The sequence below is a fragment of the Diabrotica undecimpunctata genome, chromosome 8 (genome assembly GCF_040954645.1).
Source record: "Diabrotica undecimpunctata isolate CICGRU chromosome 8, icDiaUnde3, whole genome shotgun sequence".
NCBI classification, from domain to species: Eukaryota; Metazoa; Arthropoda; class Insecta; order Coleoptera; family Chrysomelidae; genus Diabrotica; species Diabrotica undecimpunctata.
The window spans coordinates 30024846-30050856 of record NC_092810.1 but is presented as its reverse complement, the minus strand read 5'-3'; the positions used below and the strand labels follow the sequence as shown (position 1 = coordinate 30050856).

Genomic DNA, 26011 nt, shown 5'->3' with positions numbered 1-26011 from the left:
GGTTATCTTATCTTGTCATGTTAATGTAATGATATTCTAAGATGTTATTTTCACTGCTAATTGTATGGTAATTTACGAAAAGATAAGAGCTAATTTTTCTGTACTTTCTTGCCCATTTTTCACTACACTTAATATTTTTCGCCCGGCAATTGACAAAAATGATCTCGTTCGAAAGTTACAAAAATAATTAGAAATTGCTTGTGCTGAGATTAATAATTGTGCAGGAGCAGGAGCAGAAGAGATATCACCTCTTTACAACCAAATGTCTGTTTGTATTTGTGGTATATCTTATAGTAGTACCTGCTCCTCCAAATACCGTTATCACAGATGTCACCGAATATTCCGCTCAGGAGTCTTCATTCAAATATGGACAAAAGGTTTTTATCTTTTCCTCATAAAGAACAATACAAATACACTTTTGAAAACAGTAGAGGACAAAGATCTATGATAGACTATATTCTGTCAAAAAGAGAGTTACAACCCTCTCAAATCTTGATGTAAGAGCACCAACATCAGCAGAAATAGGAAGCGATCATAAATTGGTATTGTGCAAAATCCGAATGAAAACACATATATGTGACAACAAAACACCAGAACACACCACAAAGATAAAAGTCGATAGCTTACAGGATGACTTCACAAGATACCTATTTCAAAAAAGAATTACCAAAAAAGCAGAAATACATATACTATCACAGAAAGTGATGGAGTCGAAGAAAGCTGGGCAAAAATTAAGTCTAATATCTTAGTCTCGGCCAAGGAAGTTCTTGGTGAAGGAAATATAAATAAAAATAAATCGTTCCCAAGGCGAAGAACTCCATAGTTTTGTACAGAAGTGAAGGAAAAATGTAAAGAAAAGAAAAAAAAGTATAATAGAGAAGTCTAAATATTATAAAAACTATCGATAAAATCTACCAAAACAACAAAATGGAAGTCAGAATAGATGGACAACTTACAGAACCTATAGAAATAGGCAGCGGAATAAGACAAAGAGATTGATTCAATCCCAATGCTCTTCAATTTGATCATAGATGAAATCATCAAAACCGTTAACAAAGGAAGATGATACAGATTGGGAAACAAAGAAATCAAAATACTCTGTTACGCAGACGACGCAATATTGATAGCCCCAGATGAAGATAGTCTGCAAAGACTGGTCCACAGATTTAACATAAGAGCAAAAGAATTTAATATGACAATCTCATCTCAGCAAACTAAAACAATAGTAATCAACAAAGAATCAACTAGATGTAAAATAGAAATTGATGGTATCAGAATTGAACAAGTAATGAAAATAAAATATCTGGGAATTACACTGTCTAGCTACGGAGTCCTGGACAAAGAAGTGAGAGATCAAGTACAAAATGCAAATAGACTGGCAGGATGCCTTAATAACACTATATGGCGAAACACAGAGATAAAGTCAAGAATTTATAAAGCCAGTGAAAGACCAATAATGACATACGCCTCAGAAAGAAGACCCGACACAGCCACAAGAGGCTACTGGAAACGTAGAGATGAGAGTACTGAGAAGAATTACAGGAAATATGCTAAGAGATCGAAAGAGAAGTGAAGACATTAGAATAAAATGTAACGTACAGTGTATTAATGAATGGACACAAAATATAAACAAAAGAATGGAATAACCACATACGAAGAATGGAGGAGACCCGTGTCGTCACCATAGCAAGAGATAAGTCACCAATCGGCAGAAGAGAAGTACCGGACGACCGCGCAAAAGATGATATGACAACATTCCATAGAGGTATTAATCCGCCAATGAACAAGCAGAATTGCTTATAAAAAGAAAGAAGAGGAAGAAGGTTTTCATTTGTCTTGAAGATGGTTCATGTTTCCGATCCCTATGTCAGCACTGGTAATATAAGTGTTTTGTATATTGTTATTTTAGGTTTGTAGCTTAAGTTTCTACTTTTCATATTTCTACGCTGCCTAAAAAGCACTTATTTACCAGAATTATTCCCCGTTTGATTTCTTTTGTTATGTAGTTGTCATTGGTCATCAGGCAGCCTACGTATGTGAATTTGTCCGCCACTTGTAGCATTTTTAAATTCTTTGGTATATATTTAAATCACCTCGTATATGTTAAAACACTGAAAAAGTATTTCATTCTTTTTGCATCGCTGAAGTTAATATAAACGCATTTTAAAATTTGTTTATATATCACAGATGTGTATTTCTTTGGTATTTTCTTATATCGTTAAGCCGCTCGATATTGCGCCTGAAAATAAACATCCACTTAGATCGCTGAGGAGGTTTTGCGGGGAAGAGAATTACATCACTCTCGCTAAGGCTGCTATCAGGGACAGTTGTTTTCAGTGTTGGTCCAAATTTTACTTCAAATTTGAAATGCTTTGTGTTTTTTTTTGTCGCTTTTCATGGAAAATGTGTAGCAGTGTTAAGTTAAATGTGTAGTTAAGTTAAATTATACTCAATGTAATGTGTCAGTTTTGAAAGAGTAATCACTGTTTCTGTGTTTCTAAGTATCTAAGAGATTTGTGTCGTTTACAACAACTTTGAAGGATAACCACATGTTTCCATTTTGCCCAGCAGCTTCCATCCTCGTTTTGTTTGTCCCTGGTTGTCATCCCAGGCTTCTTCGCAGTTTAGAGATGAATTTGTTCGTGTGGCAGAGAGTGTAAGTCCAGTTTTCACCACCAGAAATTTTGGTAAGTCCAGTTCCTAACCCCAGAAATTTTAGTGAAATCCAGGTAACTTTCGTGTTTGATTTTTAAAGGAAAAATAAATATTTTCTAATAATAATTGCTTTCATAACAATTTAAGAAATTGTAATAATTAAAATTGTAGATCTTAGGGTGTGACCTAGGGCCTAGCTTTTAAGAAGGTTAACCTCTATGCATAGTTTCACTTAAAGATAATTTTAAATTTGTAATAATTTATTTCTGCTACAAATTGTCGCCCATTAACAATTGTAAGTTTTGTATTATCTCCACTTCTAGAGTTTGTATACGGATAGCACATAGTAAATCTGTTTTTGATATTTTGTATTTTATTGTTATTATCTATATTTGTAACTGTGTGTGGTGAGACAATAATAATTGTGTAATTTTTTTCCCTTAACCATTTTGTTTATTTATTTTAAAAAAGTTTCTAACCTTTTTTGTGTTTTTAGGACGGAAGAACCTTTTCTTTCAACCAGCAGGAAGATTCTTCAAGACGGCGTCCAATTTAAATAGCTTTGAGAATCTTCCTTTATTTCGTTTGTGCAGGAGACTCATGTAAGTACCCCTTTTGTTTCATTTTTGTTGTTACCCCATTTCAGTCCCCTTGTCATTCACTTATCCAGGACCCAGTTCTCCAAATAAACCCTGAGTGGCCGTCCGACAACGTTTCTATTTGTTTTGCTTGTACTATCTACACCCCAGTAATTTCTGTCCCCAATTTTCAACCCCCCATAGTAATACCCTATGTGGTAGACAAAATAATCGTTACACACTTCAGAGGTAGAGTTATCAACAGTAAATTGGAGACTGATATTTCTGAATCTGTTGTTCGGTGTTGATGCCATCATTTTGGTTTTTTCTTTATTTATTTGTATCTGTAGTTGGTGCGATCTATCGTTACATTCGTTTCAGTCGGTTTTTTAATTTATCATATCTCTGCACGATCCACCTCTCTGTCCGTATCCCCTAATAAGAAAGCTTTGCTTTCAAAAGTAAACAACAGTTATAAAAGTATTATTTAATTCATACGAAAAAAAAATTTCTCAAAATTGTTTGTGAAAAAATAAGTTCCATTGAACTGAAAATCCAACTAATTCTACTACAACAAATATCTATCACAAATTATACAAATGCGAGCCTTACAAATTAAATATAGTATCTACGTATATCTAAACTTATAAATAAGTAACAACCCATGCATAATGAAATTAATCTTAAAACCTACGATTTACAGTATAAAACAAATAAAAAATATAGTACGTTTTCGTAAAACCCGTTATTATTTAACGTTTATTTATTTGATTCTTACATTAGCCATTATAAAACTAACAGCCCCGATTATATTGCATATAAATGATTATGAATCGCTGCATACGCCGATGACACACTGGTAATTAGCCGGAGTGGGTCTAGGGCATAGACGTTTATATTAACATGATAATATTAATATTATATGTTAATATATATGTCTATAGGGTTGGCACCTTTTCGGTAACAAAAAACCGGCCTTGCATGTGGCATTTGAGACCATGCCTAAATTTTGCTGAAAAACTACCAAATTTTGTTTTAGACCCAAAGTATTTTAGTATAAATAAGATATTAAAACGTGTAATTGCTAGATCCATATTTTAAAGTATGCGCAAATAAATGTATTTCTAAGTAAAACAAATAATTTAACTCTGCAGCTGTATCAGTCAGCTATAGCCTGATTTGTTTGAAGGCAAAACAAATTATTTCTGTTTTTGTATTCAAAACCATGAGACATCTATTGTGATAAATCTGTACATCAGCTTGCAAACATTTTCCCGTACTTTAATATTTACTTTATTAACATTTTTTGAATTTCACTTTCAGTTTTCCCTTTCGTTTCGGGGAGAACAAAGTAAATAAAAAGCATACCACAAAACACAAAACACGTGGTCAAAGAGAAACAAAAAGCTATGCCATACAAGTTCATAAATACCCTAAAAGTGAAGGTGACGCCAAAAGACAAAACGAAACAAGAACAACAACCGAGAGCTGATCCGGAAGCTTTTGTACTGTGAGGGAAGATCTCTCCCATAACTGTAAACGGTAGTGGGGATACCCCTAAGCTTATAGCAAAGATGAAGCCAAATGTGCTAGCGACTGGTAACCACGATATTGCATCCAGATTGTATTGTTGAACATCTTTGAGGTAAAAGTAAACTGCAAGAGTAATCTCGGTAATTAAAACACCTACGGCCGACGTCAAAATTAGAATTTTTCTTCCCAATTTCTCTATTAATGATACCGAAATACAATTGCCGGCAACTTGTATAACTCCAACTGAATTTGTTAAAAAGTAGAGTGGTAGAGTAGAACCAGACGCTTTAAAAATAGTATCAAGATAACTTATAACTGAATTAACTCCAGAACATTGGCTAGTAAACATTAATCCTACGGTTATAATCAGAGCTTTTCTAGATCCAGCATCTTTAAATACTTCTAAAGCTCCTTGTGCGTTTTGATTTGAAGCTTCAAATGAAGCTAATATGGCTTTAAACTCATCATTAACGTCCTTTGTCATTCTCAATTTTTTTAGAGCTTTCTTTGCCTCATCTTCCTTATGCACCGATACTAGGAATATTGGACTTTCTGGAATGAATATTCCAAATACAATAATGAACAAAACCGAAGGTAAGGCACACAAAAACGTCAGAAGCTTAAGAGAACAAAGAGGTCCTAACAAAAAACTAAACAAGACCCCTGAGTTCATAAAGATCCCCATCAATGTTGAGATCGCTCCTCTGTTGTGCACTTCCGCGATTTCTGAAAGATACGCTGGTGTAATAGCGAATGCCATTCCTGTAACTAGACCATTTATGAACCTACATATATAAAAAATGGTTATGTTTCTTGCATAACATATTATTAACAGACAAATGACGTTGGGAATTGCCATTATTACTAGAGTCTTCTTTCTTCCTATTGTATCGGAGAGCTTTCCAGATAGAAGAGGACCAATTGCTGCTCCTAGTGAGAGTAGAGAGGCTATCCATGATTCTTGTACTGCTGTTATTGGTTCTCCTAATGGATTGATATCTGAACTATTTGCGGTTAATTTTTCTATTGCCGATGATGACCAGCTGAATAGACTCGATACGCTGAATATAAATAAATTAGCTGAAAAAAAAATGTAAATTACAAATACTATTATTACGAGTATACATATATCGTATTTATCAACTGTTCTTCAGATTAGATTAGAGATGTGGGTCATTTAAAAATATATTTTATGCTCTTGGGAACTCAGAACAGAATAGGAAAGCGGGGCGAATTGGGAATCGCTTTTTTAAATGTCAATCAAAAAGGTGCTTACGCCAAACGGCATCAATTATAACTATGTTAATGTTGTACGGCGTATCGCTATCAGCCATGTTTGTCTAGTTGCTTCAAAACTTAAAAGTCAGTAGCTAAACTTTAGATCTCTATTGTAAAATTAAAATTAGAGAAAGTTGTACATGTAAACATTACTTAGTGTAAGAATTTCTTGAAATTTAATCACTGTGAGCAAAATTTAATGTTCCATTGAAGGAAAATGTGCTAAAATAAAATATTCATTAACTGAGAGATACATAACAAAGTATACATTTTGAATATAAAAGCAACACGCTACAATTTGAATTTAAACAGACACGCAAGTTTGGATCTAAACATGAAAATCCTGGCTTAAGGCAATAAATTATATTTAATAGCCTCTTGACGAATGAGAGGGCGAATATCAACACGTGCTCATGTTTACAGATGGGAATTTGCTAAATGAATAAACTTTATGATATATTATATTACCATAATTTGAGCGACTCATGAAGTATCCACTCCGTATGAATAGCACGCGGTAGGTAGCCGCTTTCTTTCTCTTTTCATTCTGCTATTTTTATCCCGCTTGCGTTAGAACAAATCACAAAAAAACCTACAACGCAAGATCAAATCAGTTTATTACGAACTACGATAGCGACAACAGTGACTTTGCTATATCGAGGCGAATATTATTGAACTCTAAGAATATTCTGCGATAATATAAGAATGTTTAGAAGACTTTTGTTACATTTTTACTCACGCCATGGATAAGTGGTTGAAATGAAACACAGCGGGAGAGACTTCAACTTCTAATGGAGCAGCAAGCAAGGTATTTAATATTTCTTAATACATAAAGCGTATTATTTCTACTTTTTTTGAAATTACATTTTGCATTGATATTATGTTCTTATACATATTTGAAATCAACAGCAATATTTATGTTTGGTTTCTAGTACTGGTTACTAACACCATTGTTTACTTCTTTAGGTGTCTGAAAGACCAGCTCCAAAATAATCAAAAATTTATGAGCCGGATGAACAGTCTAAGGCTGTCACTGAAGCTTCATTCATAGTTTGTTCTAAAATTGCGCAAAAGTGTAAACCGTTTTCTGATGGAGAATATGTTAAAGAAATATTCAAAGATTTATCAGATTTACTGTTTGTTAATTTCAAAAATTAAAATGAAATTAAAAAAAGGTACACATGATCTGCAGCTGTCACGAATTACTGTGATGCGTCGTATAGAAGAAGTGGAGATAAGGAGAGGGGCCAGGCAAGGTGGCATACTGTCGCCGTTATTGTTTAATGCTTATTTTGAAGAAATCATACAAGTAGCTTTGGTAAACGAGACAGTCGGCATAAAAGTGAACGGAAGTTTAATTAACAACATTAGGCATGCCGACGATACAGTCATAATAGCCGACAACTTGAAAGACTTAGAAAGAATAACGAACAAAATATTAAGATATAGTGGAGAATGCGGACTCTCTCTTAACATCAAAAAACCCAATTCATGAAAATTAGCAAGAACAACAATACAGACGAAATATTAACGGTAGGCGGCCAGCAGATTGAGAGAGTAAAAAGATATACTTACTTGAGAACGATAATCACATAAAATAACGATTGTACTGCAGAAATAAGAGTCAGAATTGAAAAAGCACGTGCTAACTTCGTGAAAATGAAAAAGATTTTATGCAGCAAAGATCTGACATTGGCCCTCAGAATAAGGCTAATTAAATGCTATGTACACAGTGTACTCTACTATGTAGCTAAATCATGGACATTAAACCGGAATACAATAAATCGACTTATCGCGTTTGAAATGTGGACATTTAGAAAATTGTTAAGGATTCCATGGATAGATAGTCACCAATACAGAAGTATTAAAGAGAATAGGCAGAGAGAGGGAAATGGAAAATACAATAAAAGAAAGGAAATTGCAATATCTCGGACATGTGATGAGAGGCGAAAGATACAACATCTTGAGACTCATAATTCAAGAAAAAGTAGAGGGTAGGAGAAGCGTAGGAAGAAGACGCGTTTCCTGGTTGAAGAACCTGAGAGAGTGGTTTGGTTGCAGCTCAAGGCAATTGCTCAGAGCAGCTGCCTCGAAGGTCAGAAAAGCCATGATGATTACCAACCTTCGTCGCGGAGATGGCACTTAAAGAAGAAGAAGTCGTACAGAATTGTTCAGTAAAAATCCTAATGAACAACTGCAAAGAGATCTACTGTGCGTTGCATTCTCGATACAGTTTGATGAGTCGACGAATATCATGGATACTGTACAGTTACTTATTTTCATTCGGATGGTCTTTGATGATTTCTCAACAAGAGAAGAGTTGCTAACAATGATATCCTTCATAGGCAGAACATGTGGCATTGATTTATTCACGGAACTCAAACATTTTGTCAGTAAGATTAATCTGCATTTGTTTAAGCCAGTTTCAATAGTGACATATGGGGCTCCGCCAGTGATTGGTGTTAATAGTGGATTTATATCACTATGTAACAAAGATGAAGATTTCCCTGATTTCATTAATTACCATTGCCTTATTCATCAACAGGTCCTGACCAGTAAAAGGCTTAACAAAAAAGACGTGATGGATATTGCGTTTAAAATAGTCAATTCAATAAGAGGCAAATATCTGCAAAAACGGTTGTTTAAGCAACAACTGGATGACGAAGAGCCAGATTTAATCATACACACCGACGTAAGGTGGCTGAGTCGCAGCAAGTTTTTTCCAAGGGTTTCGAGATTTGTTAAATGACATTATTAAGTTTCTTGAAGAAGGGGTGATGATCATCAGCAATTGATTTGGCATTTCTAGCAGATTTTACTGGTAAACTGAGCACATTAAATTTGGAACTGAAAGGCAAGAACAAAACATTATCAGAAATGATGAGTTCTATTGCATCATTCAAACTTCCAGCAGTACCAACATTAAAGATCACAAGGAAAAACACTTCCTATGTTTTCAAGCCTCAGAAGTATACAGCTGAAATTTGGTCAGTGGTATCAGACTTTGTGATCCGTTTTAGAGATTTCAATAAAATTGAAAAGTTGATCGAATTTATCAATTATCCATTCAATGATACTATTCATGACACCTTTGAAACATCCAAAAAATTTGCAGAGATGTTTCAAATGAACCAACTTTTTCATAAAATTGAAATACATTTCTGACCATTGGTGTGCAATGACAAATATCCAAATTTAAAAAAATGTGCTGTACATCTGCACTCATCTTTTGGTTCAAACTATTTATGTGAATCAGCGTCTTCATATTTAAAACAAACGAAGAGTAAACAGTGTTCCAGCTTGACTCCTTGACTCATACGTTGGATTCTTTAAGATTGGTCATTTCCAACTATATGCCAAACTTTAAGGTTTTACTCACATTAAAAATTCTTTCAGATCTCGAAAGTTGATAAAATAGTCTTCAGAATCAGCTTGCTTTTAACGTTAAAATTCTGGATTAAAAGTTTTATTGCTCGCCAGTATAGTCAAAAAATTCCTAGTCAGTCGATCGCAAAAAATTAGAAAGGCAGAGAGTAGATCTCGAGTCGGATTAAGTTGGCCACCACTGTGCTATAGAATGGCTAGAGTTCGTTATTTTCGGCGAAAAAAAATAAGGGGGCAGGAATTTGAAAATTAAACTTCCTTGAATATAAAAAAAATTTGAATGATCTTGCGTATGTTGGCTTTATTTATGATTTTTATCATAAAATAATGAAGTTTGGGACTTGCTTTGTCAACTTGAACTTGTAAGCAAGCAAAAGAATTGTTTCATGCCAAAACAATTACAAAACAGATACCTATCCCGCGGGTTTAACGTTACACTTAGGTCTAGATGGGTAGAATGCCTTTAAGGAACTTCAGTAGCAAACATCAAAATGTTGGGATTAAAGTGTAATCTTCACTGAACGTTTGTTAGAAAAATGTTGAAGAGGTATTGTTGACACATTTTGGTATAATCCTAGTCAACATTTAACTTTCACGTTTGCTTTAATTAAAGTGCTAATACTTATTTTAGGTTAAAGCACTGATGATGGAATAGGCGTTCCGTAAACTATCCTTGATGTAGCCCTAAATGGTTTTTTAAAAATAGTATTATACCTGTTACAAAGGATTTTTTAAATAAAATGTTTGTGTTGTTCTGAAGCTATTTTCTTGTGGCATGTTAAAGTAACTACTATTTTAATAGGAATAAGGCACAATTGAAGGTTAAGGTTAAAATAAGTTTATTGACGTTTCAATTTCCACTTCGGAAATCGTTCTCAAAATACAAACGTAATAACGATTTCTGAAGTGGAAATTGAAACGTCAATAAACTTATTTTAACCTTCAATTGTGGCTTATTCCCATTACAATTTTTGTGATACAGTCAAATATAGGAAATTCATTTTCCTTGTGGATTTAGTAAAATGGTTGCGTGAAAAATTCTTACCGGATTAAGCTTGTCCAGCATAATTGTTTTAGACACTGCGCCCTAACATTCCGAAATATTACACCAAAGTACAACAAATTCGTGGAATGTAGATACAATTAAAGAATCGTTAACAAATGAACGCCTAACTGTTATACAGCATATATTAAAATCTGAATTATTACGTTTTAAAAATATTTGTGGTGGATCAGATTATTGAAAGCTTACGTCGTCCACCATACCACTTCCATAATCTCATTGAAGAAGTTAGTAGGTATCGGCATAGTTCGCAACAAAGAAAAAAAAATATGTGTATAAGATGAAAGGCAACCGTATATACGTATTTCTGACTATTGGTCGTCTATAGTACGGTGCAGCCAAGTTAGAAAAGCATGTTAACTTGGGAAAGGATCACTACAGGAGCAATGTGACCAATTTGTGGCAATAATGTTGAAAGACTCTGAAGTTTATTTTGCTATTAACTCGCATTAACCTTTTCTTGTTGTTTAAAACGCTCTAAACGTTTGGCATTCCTTTAATCAGATAGCTTAGCTTCCTCCGTGAATGTGTTAGTTATTGCTCTGGAATCCCCAGAGTCTTCTAACATTATTGCCACAAATTGGTCGCATTGCTCCTGAAGTAATCCTTTCCCAAGTTAACATGCTCCTTTTCTCACTTGGCTGCACTCTACTGAAGACGACCAATAGTCAGAACTACGTATATTCGGTTGGCTTCCATCTTATCCGTTAACATGCTATTTTTCTAATGCTGCACTCAACTGAAGACGACAAATCGACCGCTTACCGCCAATACCTCCTATCTACATAAATAGAAATTGTGCAGGAGGGAGAAAAAACTAATTATTTTTTTTATTTTTTATATTACACAACCCTGCTTCTATAAGGTAAAATACTATAGCTTTTTTCATATTTTGATACAGTTACTATGTGTTTGTAAGTGATATAAGTTTACATATTTGACTTAGGAGAAATTGGTAGTATAAAATTGAAACTGAAAGGAAGTTGGTAGTAAATGGACTTTTATTAAAAATGCATATTCACAACTAAAGTTTTAATTCTAACGAAAATAAAAGTTTTAAGTCTACTTATTTATGTGGCAAGGAATCATAGAAGCCATGACAGTTAGATGGTATGACCGTTTTAAGTTCCTGTAGGTGTTTAAATTTGGTGGCCATTATAGGTATTGGTGTGTTGTGCATAGGTTTGTATTCCGTAATGACTGGTATTTGCCGTGGTCGTAATGGTAAGTCTGTCCAATCATCATCAAAGTTGAGTTTAACTGGATGTTCGCAGCAGGTTTGTACATAATTGCTTTAATGTCCATTACCCTCGGGTCACCAACCTTACGCCCAGGTCGTATAGTTGTGTATCTCCAGGTTGACTTATCTGCGTAATTTTTGAAAAAATTGTGTGGAATCATCAGAGCTTCATATGGAAAGGGACGGGTCCTAGCTTCTTTTGTCGCAGCCAAGTAATCGCTAGGTAAATGAATATTTCTGTTTTTCAACTTACGTTCTATAGCACTGTGCACCGCGTCCCCTTCCATTTGCGTATGTCCAACCTCGAGGAACTTTTGAGTCATGGTAACGCCATGATGCATACAAAAATTTAACAGTGCATTGGCAAGAATTGCATTCCGATTTTGGCTTATGCATCCGTCTGTAAAAATAATAATTGGTAAGCGCTTAGGTAAACAGTGTCTTTCCAGGTAATCTATTAATAATGAGGCAAAAGTGGAAGCTGTAACATCACTGTCGATTTCGGAAAACCAGTTGCAGGTGGCGTGATGAGTAGTCGTAGTTATACAGGGACTAACTTTAACTGCTTGTACATCAGCGGTCAATAAAATGCATTCATTTCTTACTGCCCTTCCTTTGTTACACATTTTTTCATTTCTAGCTTTGTCCTTATTTTTAATGTGTTGCTCGTAAAGTTCTCCACTTAAATTACCAACGGAGTGTGCTACACAGGTGTCACACATGTCCTTTTTTAACTGGTGAATGGACAAATTCTTGCTATGAAATACTTCATTAAACTTTTTAATGCATCCAAAAAGTTATCGAGATGTCTAGCCTGCACCTCAACATTAACCTTACTAGTTTTTGTTCTATTCAAGTTGGCATTGTTTAACCCATGATTGAACCGTAAATGAACCCAAACAAAGGGTGTTGAGGAACATGGTTCGACATACAGGCCGTCGAAGTGTGTTCCCATGCTCATCATTTCCTGGTGGTGAAAATTGGAGAGTATTACTGCGTCTAGACGTATTTTCTGTAGTATTTAGTTTTGTACTTGTTTTATGGACGTTAGTAGATACAAAAATTTTTCTCTGGTCCCATGTTAGGTCGGACCAAAAATGGCGAAATAAATTTTTTCTGTCTTCGTGTCTTCTGAACTTATCTGTTCACATACCCTTTTCTTGCTTCTTTTGCAGAAGTTTGATTCACATCTTACTTCCCATATTCTTTCCGGTCGCATTTTGTTTGGAATTGTTTGCAGCAACACGTGTCTGTCACAATATTATTATAGATTATACGGAAGATAGAAGTTATTGCTTCTGTGAAAAGTACGGATACATTTAGAAGGTATTGTCATACAAAGAGTTTCTCACATTACACATTACGTACAGATACGAGTCATTGGCACATAATACATTTCGCTATGCATTAGTAGATGGCGTAAAAACCTCATTTTCGACAAAACTGTTAGATAGGAGGTATTGGCAGTAAGCAGTCGAAATAGTCAGAACTACGTATATGCGGTTGGCTTCTATCTTATATACATATTTTATTATATTTTTTTCCTTTGTTGTGAGCTGCACAGACACCTACTAACTTTATTTTGCTATTAACTCGCATTAACCTTTTCTTATATATATATATATATATATATATATATATATATATATATATATATATATATATATATATATATATATATATATGAAAATTACTGAGTTCTCGGGAAGAACCGCGTTGAGAATTTAAAACTCGACGTTTCGGCACCCATTTTGGAGCCATTATCAAGAGGGATACGGTTCGGTTCGAGTTCGGGGTCTCAATCTGCCTACTCCCCTCACTCGAGACGTACCAGTATCGTGTTCTATATTGCAAGAACTGTCTCTCGGCACTGAGGTCTCAATCTGCCTACTCCCCAGTGTCGAGTGACAACCGGTCTTACCCTGTGTGGCTGCTTTTATACTCGCTGTATGCCCGGGAACGGTATGCGCTGACGTGGTCTGAACTGACGTGGCCTGAGCGGTGTGGGCGGGAGGTCGCTGAAGAAGGGGTCGCCATGTTGCCGGCAATCGTTTCGCGTCATCGCGCGTGTTCAAGCTGTGAGGCCGTTTTTCGATTTCGATAGCTTCACGAATGATTCTCGCTTTTAATGAGCGGATGGGAGCGATGGTTTTTGCTTTTTCGAAATCTATTTTGTGGCCTGTCTGAATATGATGTTGGGCTAGGGCTGAAGTGGTATCGGAATGTTTGACTGATAGAGAATGTTCGTAAATACGGTTATGGATTCGTCGGTTTGTCTGTCCTACGTATGTACGTGGGCAAATGGAACAAGGTATCTCGTAGACACCATGGTCTTCATTGGGGATTTGGTCTTTTACGGATCTAACGAGATTGGACAATTTGGAGTGAGTGGTGAAGATGGTTTTGATATTAAGAGGGATAAGGGTTCTGCTGATCTTGTCAGTGACACCTTTAATAAAAGGTAGAAAGATTTTGGGTTGATCCGGCGGCAAGGTTTCTTTTTTGGATGGAATGGGGTTTTGAAGTTTTTGAATGCTTCTATTGATTTGGGTTTTGTGGTAGCCGTTTTGTAGGAGTGTTTGTCTTATTGAATTGATTTCGGATGACCTGTGGTTGTTGTCGCTAAGTCTTATGGAACGGGAAATAAGAGTGTTCATGACTGAATTAAGTTGGGCGGGGTGATGATGTGACTGGGCATTGAGATAGCGGTTTGTATGAGTGGGTTTCCGGTACACGGAATAGGAAAAACTGTGAGGTGGATTTTTCTGAATAAGAACATCAAGGAATGGCAAAGACCCTTCAGACTCAACTTCCATCGTGAATTGAATGCTGGGATGTATTCCATTCAGGTGGGAGAGGAAGAGATCTAATGTGTCTTTACCATGGGGCCAAATGACAAAGGTGTCATCAACGTACCGTAACCAGCAGGTGGGTTTGAGATTTGACGAGGACAAGGCTACTGTTTCGAAATGTTCCATGTATATATATCTGCTATTACGGGAGAGAGGGGCGATCCCATTGGAGCACCTTTGATTTGACGATAGGAACGATTTTGGAACGTGAAATATGTATTAGACATGCAGTGTTTTATAAGAGATAATGTGTCTTGGGGAATTTGATGTTTGGAGTCCAAGATGGAAATGGTTTCATCGATGGGAATGTTGGTGAATAAAGAAAAAATGTCAAAACTGACTAGTATGTCTGAGGGCGAAATAGAAAAGTTTTTCAGAAGATCAATGAAATGAAAAGAGTTTTTGACAAAGGACGAGGCGTTTTCGGCTAATGATTGTAAGGATGAAGCGAGATGTTTTGCCAATTTCTGAGTGGGACAGTTGTATGCACTGACGATGGGTCTTAGGGGAACATTGGGCTTATGGATTTTTGGAAGGCCGTATATCTTTGGAATTCGGGATGATTTTTCTCTGGGTATAAGAGATTTTTTGAGGTCTGGAGATAGAGTAGACTTATTTATAATGGATTTGGTCGTTGGAAAATCGTTCGTTCATTAATGGAAAAAGCAAAAACTATCGCTCCCATCCGCTCATTAAAAGCGAGAATCATTCGTGAAGCTATCGAAATCGAAAAACGGCCTCACAGCTTGAACACGCGCGATGACGCGAAACGATTGCCGGCAACATGGCGACCCCTTCTTCAGCGACCTCCCGCCCACACCGCTCAGGCCACGTCAGTTCAGACCACGTCAGCGCATACCGTTCCCGCGCATACAGCGAGTATAAAAGCAGCCACACAGGGTAAGACCGGTTGTCACTCGACACTGGGGAGTAGGCAGATTGAGACCTCAGTGCCGAGAGACAGTTCTTGCAATATAGAACACGATACTGGTACGTCTCGAGTGAGGGGAGTAGGCAGATTGAGACCCCGAACTCGAACCGAACCGTATCCCTCTTGATAATGGCTCCAAAATGGGTGCCGAAACGTCGAGTTTTAAATTCTCAACGCGGTTCTTCCCGAGAACTCAGTAATTTTCATTTATCTGACCGCGGAAACTTATCCGAACATATATATATATATATATATATATATATATATATATATATATATATATATATATATATATATATATATATATATATAATATATATATATATATATATATATACATATATATAATATATATGTATATATGTATATACATAACCATATTATATAATATGATTATATATAATAAAACCATATTATGACAACTATGTTGGTCGTAATTGTTATACTGATGAAGCGGTTTGGGAAAGTTGGCGAAAAGCTCTTTCAATTTCAACTCAAGAAGTATGGCAAAAGCAAAACTGTATATCCAAATACGAAAAATTAATTGAGGATTGGTGGATTCGTGCAAATAAAATAAAAGCCCAATAAGCCCAATCATAATAATTAGCGATGACGATGGCATCGATGGCGATGATATTGTGAACAATAATGTCAAAAATGGACTTGAAGAACAAGGTTTAAGGCACAATATGATGAGATAATAACGTTGCATAGTAAAATAACTCTGGAAATTAATATTTTTAACTAACTGTTATCAGTATGCAGAATACAAATTGATAAAGATGTACGCAATTCAGTTCAGAATGAATAGTAACAGCAAAGATAAGAATGAAGAAGAAAGACCTGAACATCATCGGAGTATACGGGCCAGAAAATAACAAGCCTCAAACAACAAGGGAAGCGTTTTATGATCAATTACAACAAGTAGTAGATCAAGTCAGAGAGAAGATGATAATATTGGGGATTTTAACGCTCGAATAGGCAATCAAGTAATACCTGGCATTAAACAAAAACATAACGAGAATGTTAAAAACGAAAATGGAGAACTGATGATCAACTTCTGCACGAATAACGAACTAAAAATAAATAACACATTTTTTGACCACAAAGACCAACACAAATATACTTTTAATAACACCCGTGGATAAAGATCTATGATAGATTATGTTATAACAAACAATTGACGTAAGATGCCTTAACTCACCAGATGTAGGTAGCGACCATAGCCTAGTATTATGTAAAATAAGAATCATCCTGGAATACTTCCCACCCAAGAGAGCGGCACCAACACACACAAAAATCAAAGTCGAAGGAATCCACGAAATACTTATACAGGAAAAGAATATCAGAGAAGATCGCTGGGAATAAAATATTAGAAAATGATAGCATCGAGGAAAGCTGGGAAAAACTCAAAAATAACATAATTAACGCAGCAACAGAATCACTTGGAAAGAGAAAAGTAACGAACATTAACATATCAAAAAAGAAAAAACACCATGGTTTAGAGAGGAAGTGAAGACAAAATGTGAAGAAAACAAGAAAGCCTTTTTACAATACAGAACTAAACAAACACAACAGGCATACAACCACTATAAACGACTCAGAAATGAAACAAATACTTTAGTTAGACAAATAAAAAAGGAACGATGGCAGAGTTTCTTAAAACAGATGGAACACGACTTCTACGGAACATAAAAAGAAATATGGAGAATAATCAGAGGACAAAGAAAAGAGATAAACGAACTAATAAAAATGAAACACATTCAGAAGGAAACATGTGTAGACTACTTTCGATCCCTATTTGCTAAAGGTGACGATAATGAACCACCAACACAAGAGGACGCCAAATGAAGAAATAAATATTGAGGTGGAAGAGGTAAAGAAAGCATTAAGGAAATTAAAAAAAATCACCAGAACCAAATCTGACCAAACAACTATTAAAACGAATCCAAAAAATAATAGAACAAAACAGAGTTTCTCAAAAATGGAGATCAAGCATCCTAATTCCTCTCTTCAAAAAGGGAGACAAATCGGACCCAGAAAATTCCAGAGGAATTAATTTATTAAACACAACATTAAAATTGATAATTAAAGAGATAACAAATAAACTATATGAAATTCTAACACTAGCAGAATAACAACAAGGTTTCAGGTCAGGAAGATCATGCACCGACGCTATATTTATAATAAGGCAAGTGCAAGAGAAATCATTAGAATACAACAAACCGGCATATCTATGTTTCGTGGACCTTACGAAGGCATTTGACCGGGTCAAATTAAAAGACGTTATCCACTTATTGTAAACAAGAGAGATACCTTTAGGAATAATCAAAACGATCACAAATATCTACCAAAACAACACAATAAAAGTAAAAGTAGAAAAAGAACTAACTGACCCTATTGAAGCTGGCAATGGGATAAGACAGGAAGATGCCCTGACTCCTCTATTGTTCAACCTGATTATGGATGAAATAATAAAAAAAGTTAGAACTTAAAAAGGATACCAAATGGAAGAAAAACAACTTAAAATAATCTGCTATGCAGACGACTCAATACTACTATCTCAAAGTGAAGATGATTTACAACGTATGCTGCACCAATTTAATATAACCGCTAGAAAATTTAACATGTTAAATTTCCCCAAAAAAAAAGACAAAATGCATGGTTAAAACAGCAAATTTACTAAGATGTTAATTGGTGCTGGAAGGTCAGATAATAGAACAAGTGATGGAGTTTAAATATCTAGGCATCACATTATCTAGCTACGAAAAGCTCGAAACTGAAGTGGAAGATCATAGTGAATCAAGTGAATAGAGCAAACATAGTCGCAGGCTGCCTAAATGAAACAATATGGAGAAATAAAAATATCGGGAAAGAAATGAAAGGCAGAATTTACAAAACAGTCATCAGACCAATAATGAGATACGCGGCAGAAACAAGACCTGCCACAGAGAGGACAAAAGGATGTTAGAAACAGCAGAGATGAAAACACTTAGAAAAATTAATGGTAAGACACTATGGGACAGAGCTAGAAGTACAGATATACGACGTAGATGCAAGGTGGAGAACATCAAGAACTGGGTAAGAAATAGAAGAGTAGAATGGAATGATCATATAAGCCGAATGACAACAAATAGAGTATTAAAGACGGCAAGAGACGGTTCCCCAATAGGAGGATGATCAGTAGGAAGACCACGAAAACGATGGAACGACAACTTACTGGAGGCACATTGAAAAACAGACAGAGTCATGTCTATATAAAAAGAAGAAGAAGAAGAAGAAGCAATACAGTTACAAGTCGAAATCCAACTGATAAAACGGTTTACGATTGCTTAACTAATAATTAAAAACACAACTAAAAATTGCAAGAAAAGAATCAATCAAAAAATACGTTACACAACTTAATAGGTACGACCATCAAATATGGAAACCAATCAAATCATCCTTAAAACTTAAAAAAATATCGCCACCAATACCAAAAATCACAGACACACAGAACCAATGGGCAAGAAGCGATAAAAAAAAATCAGAATTATTTGCTTAATATTTAGCAACAGTATTCCAAACACACAACAGTGAAGAAGATCTAGAAATTATTAATTATTTAAATTCATAACAACCATCAGTAAAATCAACTAACAAAACTAACTAAAACCCAAATGAACTTAAAGAAGAAATCTTAAGAATAAATGTCAAAAAGTCACCAGGGTCTGTAATTATTTTTCTAACAGTCTAAAAATTTCAGAAATACTTCTTAACCAAAAACCAGGAAAGGATTCCAGTGAAATCTCATCATATCGACCTATCAATTTGTTATCAACAATCTTCAAATTATTAGAAAAACTTTTAATAAAAAGAATAGATCCAGACTTTACTGGCGCAGACTAGATATTATATTATCAGTTTTGATTTCGACTATCACTATATATCGATAGTATCACTAGATATAACTCAAGCTTTTGATAAGTTAGGCATAAAGGACTTCTTTATAAAATTAAACAAATAATACCACCAGTCTTTCAAATACTTACTTACAGACTTGGAAAACCGATAGGCCAAAACAAAAGTAAATAGGAAAATATCCAAAATGCATCCCATTAAGCGGAAATTCTGCAAGGCAGGGTCCCAAGACCTCTATTATATTTATTATATACGTCTGATCTACCAACTTCAAATAACGTAACAATTAGCACATTTCCAGATGACACAGTAGCACTCACCAGTCATTAACACATCAACATTGTTACACAATAACTCCAAGACTAATTGTATGAGCTTGAAAACTGGCTGGAACAATGGGAAATAAAAATAAATGAAAGCAAGTCAACCCACATAACTTTCACTTGACGACCACCCATATACCACCAAGAAACACCACCACCCATATATATCAACAATAAGGAAATACCAAGGACTAAAACAACCAAATATCTTGGTCTACATCTGGACCAAACCCTGTACTGGAAGGAACAAATCAGCAAAAAAGAAAACAGATACAACTAAGACAAGAATAAATTAATTCCTAATGAGGTTGAAATACGTATAAGCGGCTGGCAGGTGCCCTGCATTGAAATTAAATCTAAGACCGTCTTTTTGTAAAAAAATTGAATTTATAAAACAGTTATTAAACCAGTGGCATGTGAAGCTGTAGTAGTAAATCCAATATTGCTATAATGGAAAGATATCAATCAAAAATCTTAAGAGCAATTGTCGATGCACCCTGGTGCGTAACCAACCATAGAATCTATGAGGATCTCAATATTTCTACAATAAAAGAAGTAATCCAGCAAAAGAAATCACAATACATTCAAAAAGTGAACAGACGCTCCAATCCATTAATTTCCAAAATACCTCAACATCATGTTATGCATGGCGACGTTGGCCAACAGACGAGTAACATGGACACGTGATTTTCTCACTGAAGGGGACCACATCACGCCAGAACCAACGGACAGGACCTAAACTCATCACAGTAACTTATAGAATACATTTTCAATCTGATTGTTAATTTATTAGTAATAATAAAACAAATATTACCTATCACTGCTGAAAGATACAAAAAGATCCTACTTTTCCTTTGAGAACCATCTTCTTTCTTCAATAGAAGTTTCCCGTCTACATTCTCACACACACTTTTATAAACCACTTTATGCCGTTGCTCCATTTTATTTTCAACTATTATTAAATAATAAATTTTATCCTTAATAGCAGACCTGGTTCTAACTACTATTTATACGATAATATTAGACGTCTCACGTATTTTATGGGTTTCTATTTTAGCATTATAAATCCAAAATACACATGGGCATTAAATATACTTTTACCCTAAATCTTATCTTGGCATATTAATATAATGATATTCTAAGATGTCATTTTTACTACTAATTAATTATGGAAATTTACAAAAAGATAAGAGCTTCATTTTTTTAAAGCTTTCGTTTATAGTTTGTTTAACTTTAACTACAGTTCAGTTTATTTTTTAAATGCTTGAATTTGTTTAAGTACAATGATATCAATCCCAACGCAACAAATATAGTGATAGCAGAGAATAACGAATTACCATTGGCTTTACGCTAAAAATAGTAAGCAAGGTAAAAGAGAAGGGAGTTTTCAGCAAGGTTAGCACCCTACTGATAGACTATAATTATTTTGCTCATAGAGATATGTTTATGCCTCGACACAGAACGGATTCAACGATGACGATCAATGCTTGAAAAACAAAAACGAAAAAAATTCTTCGAATCGGTACGTGGAACATAAATTAACTAGCCACAAAAAAAAGAAATAACCAAAACGTTAAGAAGAAGAATATTGATATATGTACACAAATAACATAGGTACCATTAACTAAGAAAATTTATACTGTAAGAACGGAACTTTGGGTAGGGCTACGTATTTCTTATGGACGATAGAAGCGCGCCGATGCCACGACGATCACTAGCACAATTCAGGGTTGTATTTGTATTTTCTTTTCCACCGAAATAAATTCAAGTGAATGCTTTCTCACCTAACTGATCAGAAGTGCCCATCGGACACAAGAGATTAAAAGTAGGAAAAACGATTTTAATTAAATGAATATTATTTATAAAGTATAATTTTATTTTATATGATTTTAATACTAGTATACCAAAAAGCCAATGTAGCCATCTATAAGACGGTGTTTGTGTCGATTTTAACTTTTAATAGTGAACTTAGGACATTTACTGATAAATTAAGATCGAGAGCATAGAAATGAAGTTTCTTAAAAGAATAATGGACATAAACGGATTGAACAGGATTAGAAATGAGGCAGTTAGAGATCATCTTAAGGTCCAACCAATTATTAAGAAAATTGGAGTATATAAGGAAAATTGGAGGATATAAAAAGTCAGACAGGGTGACACTATATCACCCAAACTATTCAATCAAGCTTTGGAAGACGTTATGAGGAAATTACAATCAATGGGAAAAACGGGGTATTAACATAAATGGCCAATACTTGAATCACTTGAGATATGCAGACGACATTGTATTAATAACAGATAAAAGGGAAGAATTACAAAATATGAGGGATGGATTAAATAGCGAATCAACAAAAATAGGTCTACAAATGAATTATAATAAAACGAAAATTATGACCAACCAACCAGAAGAATTAATAATTACAATTGCACAAACAACTATAGAACAAGTAAAAGAATATGTATATTTGAGACAACTAGTTGAATTAAATAAAGAAAATCAGACCGAAGAAATAAAGGGAAGGATATGATTGGCTTGGGTATCCTTCGGAAAACTTTGCTATGTACTAAAAAATATAAAATACCCCCAATATTTAAAAACAAGAGTCTTCAACCAATGTATACTTCCTGTTCTCACCTACGGTTCTCAAACTTGGACTATTACAAAGGAAAACATGGAAAAACTGCTGAACATCAGGCTATCAGACAAGAAAAGAAATACTTGGATACGCAACAAAACAAAAGTGACCGATGTATTAACGCAGATAGCAAATCTTAAGTGGAAGTTCGCTGGACATACCATAAGACAGAAAGACGACAGATAGAATAACATGATTATACACTGGACACCATATAGTTACAAACGAAAAAGAGGAAGGCCACAAATGAGATGGTCAGATGACTTAAAGAAACACGCAGGCCCGAAGTGGATACAAACTGCCTACAATAGAGAGACGTGAAGGAAGGAAGAGGAGGCCTTATGTCCAAAATTGGACAGCACGGGCTGTATAGATAGATAGAGAAATATACTAGAAAAAGAAATAAATTAAAGGCAAGAGAATCCAGTCAAGCAGGAAATAGAAAAAGAATGGCAGATCCTACAGAGAGCCCTGTCGGAGTCAGAAGCAGCGGAAAAGTATATAGGAAGACTGCAAAGGAGCAAAGAGTGCATATAAAAAGACGTCAAAACTAGTTCAATGAAGAATATAGTCATAATGCTGTGTCAAGAAGAAACAGGGCAAAAATACAAAGAGACAGAGGAAATACCCAAAATACGATTGAAAACTATGTCCCAAAAAAGAGAAGTTAAAAGAATTTTCAGAAATAAGAAAATAGAACAGCTAGAAAAGCAATTGAAAAACATAGGAGAAGAAGAAGCCTACATAAAGAAAGATGTAAAAAATATCAACCGAGACGTTAAGAAATCCAGAGAAATAGAATACTAAAAAAATTTTTATTTAAAAAAATGCTTTATAAAAGGTATATTAATATAAAAAAAAAATCTATTTGGACAGATCCTTAGTGAAATGGGTAAAAAAATGTAGAAACATGGGAATAACGGTGGAAGAAAACAAGCTATATACACTTTTCTTTGCGGATGACCAGGTAGTAATTGCCGAAGACAGCTACGATCTTAGCTATATGGTAAGAAAACTGCAAGAAGAATATGAGGTGGCAGGTCTAAACATGAATATGACAAAATGTGAATATCTCTCAGTGGGAACAGATGAAATATGTGACCTAGTCTTGGAAGACGACAAAATCAAAGGCGTGCAATCCTGCAAATATTTGGGGGTCATTTTCAACAAGAAGGGAAATAGCGCAGACGAAATCAGGGAAAGAATAAACAAGGGCAGAGCAGCGACCCGTGCCTTAAACTCTCTTCTCTGGCAAAAAACAATTCGACGAGAAACCAAAAAACACATTTACGGTAGTATAGTCCAAAGTATAACACTTTACGGTTCGGAAGTATGGGACGTCACCAAAGCTAATAGAAACAAACTTTTGACGACAGAAATGGATTATCTGAGACGAAGCTGCGGTAGATCGAAACTGGAGAGAGTTAGAAACGAACAAATAAGAAACGAAATGAAAATGGAGAGAAATATCAATGATGACATAGAAAGAAAACAATTAATCTGGTTCGGACATGTTAAAAGAATGCCAGAGTACAGATGGCCTAGGAGAGTACTGGAATGGATCCCTCCTGAAAGAAGAAAGAGAGGACGACCACGGAGAAGTTGGCGCAACGATATTGATGAAGCAATGGCGGCAAGAGACTTAGAAGAGGCAACTGCATATGACAGAAAAAGATGGAAATTGGGGGCGGAGAAGCGGCGACAGACGTAATAAATCCGTTATTATATATATATTATATATATATATTAATATAAAACTCTATCGGGCTACATCACAGAATGTTTTTGGAATGACAATTTCATCATCAGTGCTTTTCTTAAATAAGTATAATCTAAATATATGGGCAAAAACCCTTTAAATATTATTAAATTAATTTTAAATTACATTTTTGATGATAAAATACTAAGATGTTTTTTAAGTTATAAGGATGCATTATGAGTCCATGAGAACATTAGAAATACCAGAAAAGCTTATAAGGCTAGTGAGAATGACGCTAAGAAACACGAGAATTAGGATAACATAGAAGAAAGCTTTTCAAAGCAGATCACAGTGAATAGAGATTTAAAACAGGGGGATCCACTATCAACGAATTTATTTAACCTAGTAATAGAACAAATCATAAGAAGATCAAATATTAGCACAAACAGGCCTATTTTCAATAGTATGGCACAGTGCATAGCGTACTGGGATGAAAAGGTGATGCTAGAAAGAACGAAAAGACATCTAGAAAAAGCTTTCCAAAAATTTTAAGGAGAAACGAAAAGGGACGGACTAACAATAAACCAAACAAAACGCAATACATATATGGAAAATCCGTAAACACGAGAAAAGAAGGAAACGAGATAGACAAAAGATTAATAAAGGGAAGCAGAGAAATAGGGTTACTAAATTCAATACTGAAAGCAAACAAATTTGGCAAAAACATTTCGATCATGTATGTCAGAGAAACGTGTATTATGAATCAGCGGATTGAAAAGAAACTAGAGATCTGGGAAAGAAAGGCACTCAAAAAATTTTTTGGGAAGAATACAAATGTCAGAAAATATTTGGAGAAGACGAAAAAATAAAGAAATAATAAGGATTCCAGAGAACCGAATTGTTAAAACAATATTGAAGAAGGGAGAAATTGGGGGGAAAAGAGGACGTCCAAAAAAGAAATGGTTGGAAGCAGTAAAGCAAGAATTGGTAAAAATAGGCATGAGAGATTAGAGAGAAAAAGCAAATGACCGTAAAAAATAAAGGGAAATAACCAAGTTTCTGAAAGCCCGGGATCTACAAGGCCTGTGGCGCTGTTGTTTATATATTATACTAATGAAAATGTTACCTATAATCGCTGAAAAATACAGAAACCATACACTTTTCGCTTGGCGACCATTTCCTTTATTTAAAAGAAAATCTCCTCCTATCGGCTCACCAGGACTTTTATCTATGACTTCCATTTGCGGTTCTTGAAGCTTCATTTCGATTTTGCGATTTTGGAAAACAACGTCGCTATTTATACGATAATCTGAAATTCCTCGGATGTTGTATGAAGCTTATTTTTTAACAATGTAAATCCAAAATATACAAAGATTTTGTTGAATATACATTGTGCGTGTATTTTTTAAAACATATTTTAATAGAGGAATATCTTAAAATCTCATATCCGTTTCTTACACAGTAGGTAAGTTTCTACCAGGTGCCTACTACAACTGTATATTTTGCTCTTGCTTCTCCATGTTTCTCTTTATTAATAACATATTTTCATATTCTTTTTATTTTTTCTTGTTGTGCTGTGCTCTCTTAATGGTAAGATAAAATCATAAGAGTTTTCACTGTATCTAATACTTATCTGTATCTATATTTCACTGTTGTTGTTATATTGTGTATCAATGATATTATTAAAAAGATATCAAGCCTAAATTGGACATATATAGAGAAAGACAGATGGCCAACGGACGAAGAGATTTTTGAAATAATTACCATGCAGATTCAGCTGCACATACACGATGAAGACTTAAGAAAATTAATAAAAATTGTATCAGAGCAGCGCAGATTGGATGGGATTAGAAACAAGTGAAGGAGGCTTATATTAAGGTATTTATTGAGGTAGATTAATTTCCAATAAGACCAGTAGTTAGTTTTGTCAATACTTCGC

At 34.8% G+C, this 26011-nt stretch overlaps 1 protein-coding gene across 2 annotated transcripts; it reads right to left on the bottom strand.

Moving 5' to 3' along the window:
* Nucleotides 1–3705: 3705 nt before the first annotated feature.
* LOC140448344 (facilitated trehalose transporter Tret1-like) lies at nt 3706–25327 on the bottom strand. Of its 2 annotated transcripts, none has more exons than XM_072541431.1 (2): nt 25199–25327; nt 3706–5846 (listed from the first exon to the last, which is right to left on the bottom strand). In XM_072541431.1, the coding sequence occupies exons 1-2, from the start codon at nt 25311–25313 to the stop codon at nt 4522–4524; spliced, it is 1440 nt and encodes a 479-aa protein (XP_072397532.1). In that variant the 5' UTR covers nt 25314–25327; the 3' UTR covers nt 3706–4521. The 2 variants fall into 2 exon arrangements, with proteins under 2 accessions (XP_072397532.1, XP_072397531.1); XM_072541430.1 differs by lacking the exon at nt 25199–25327 and adding an exon at nt 20552–20759.
* Nucleotides 25328–26011: the final 684 nt, after the last annotated feature.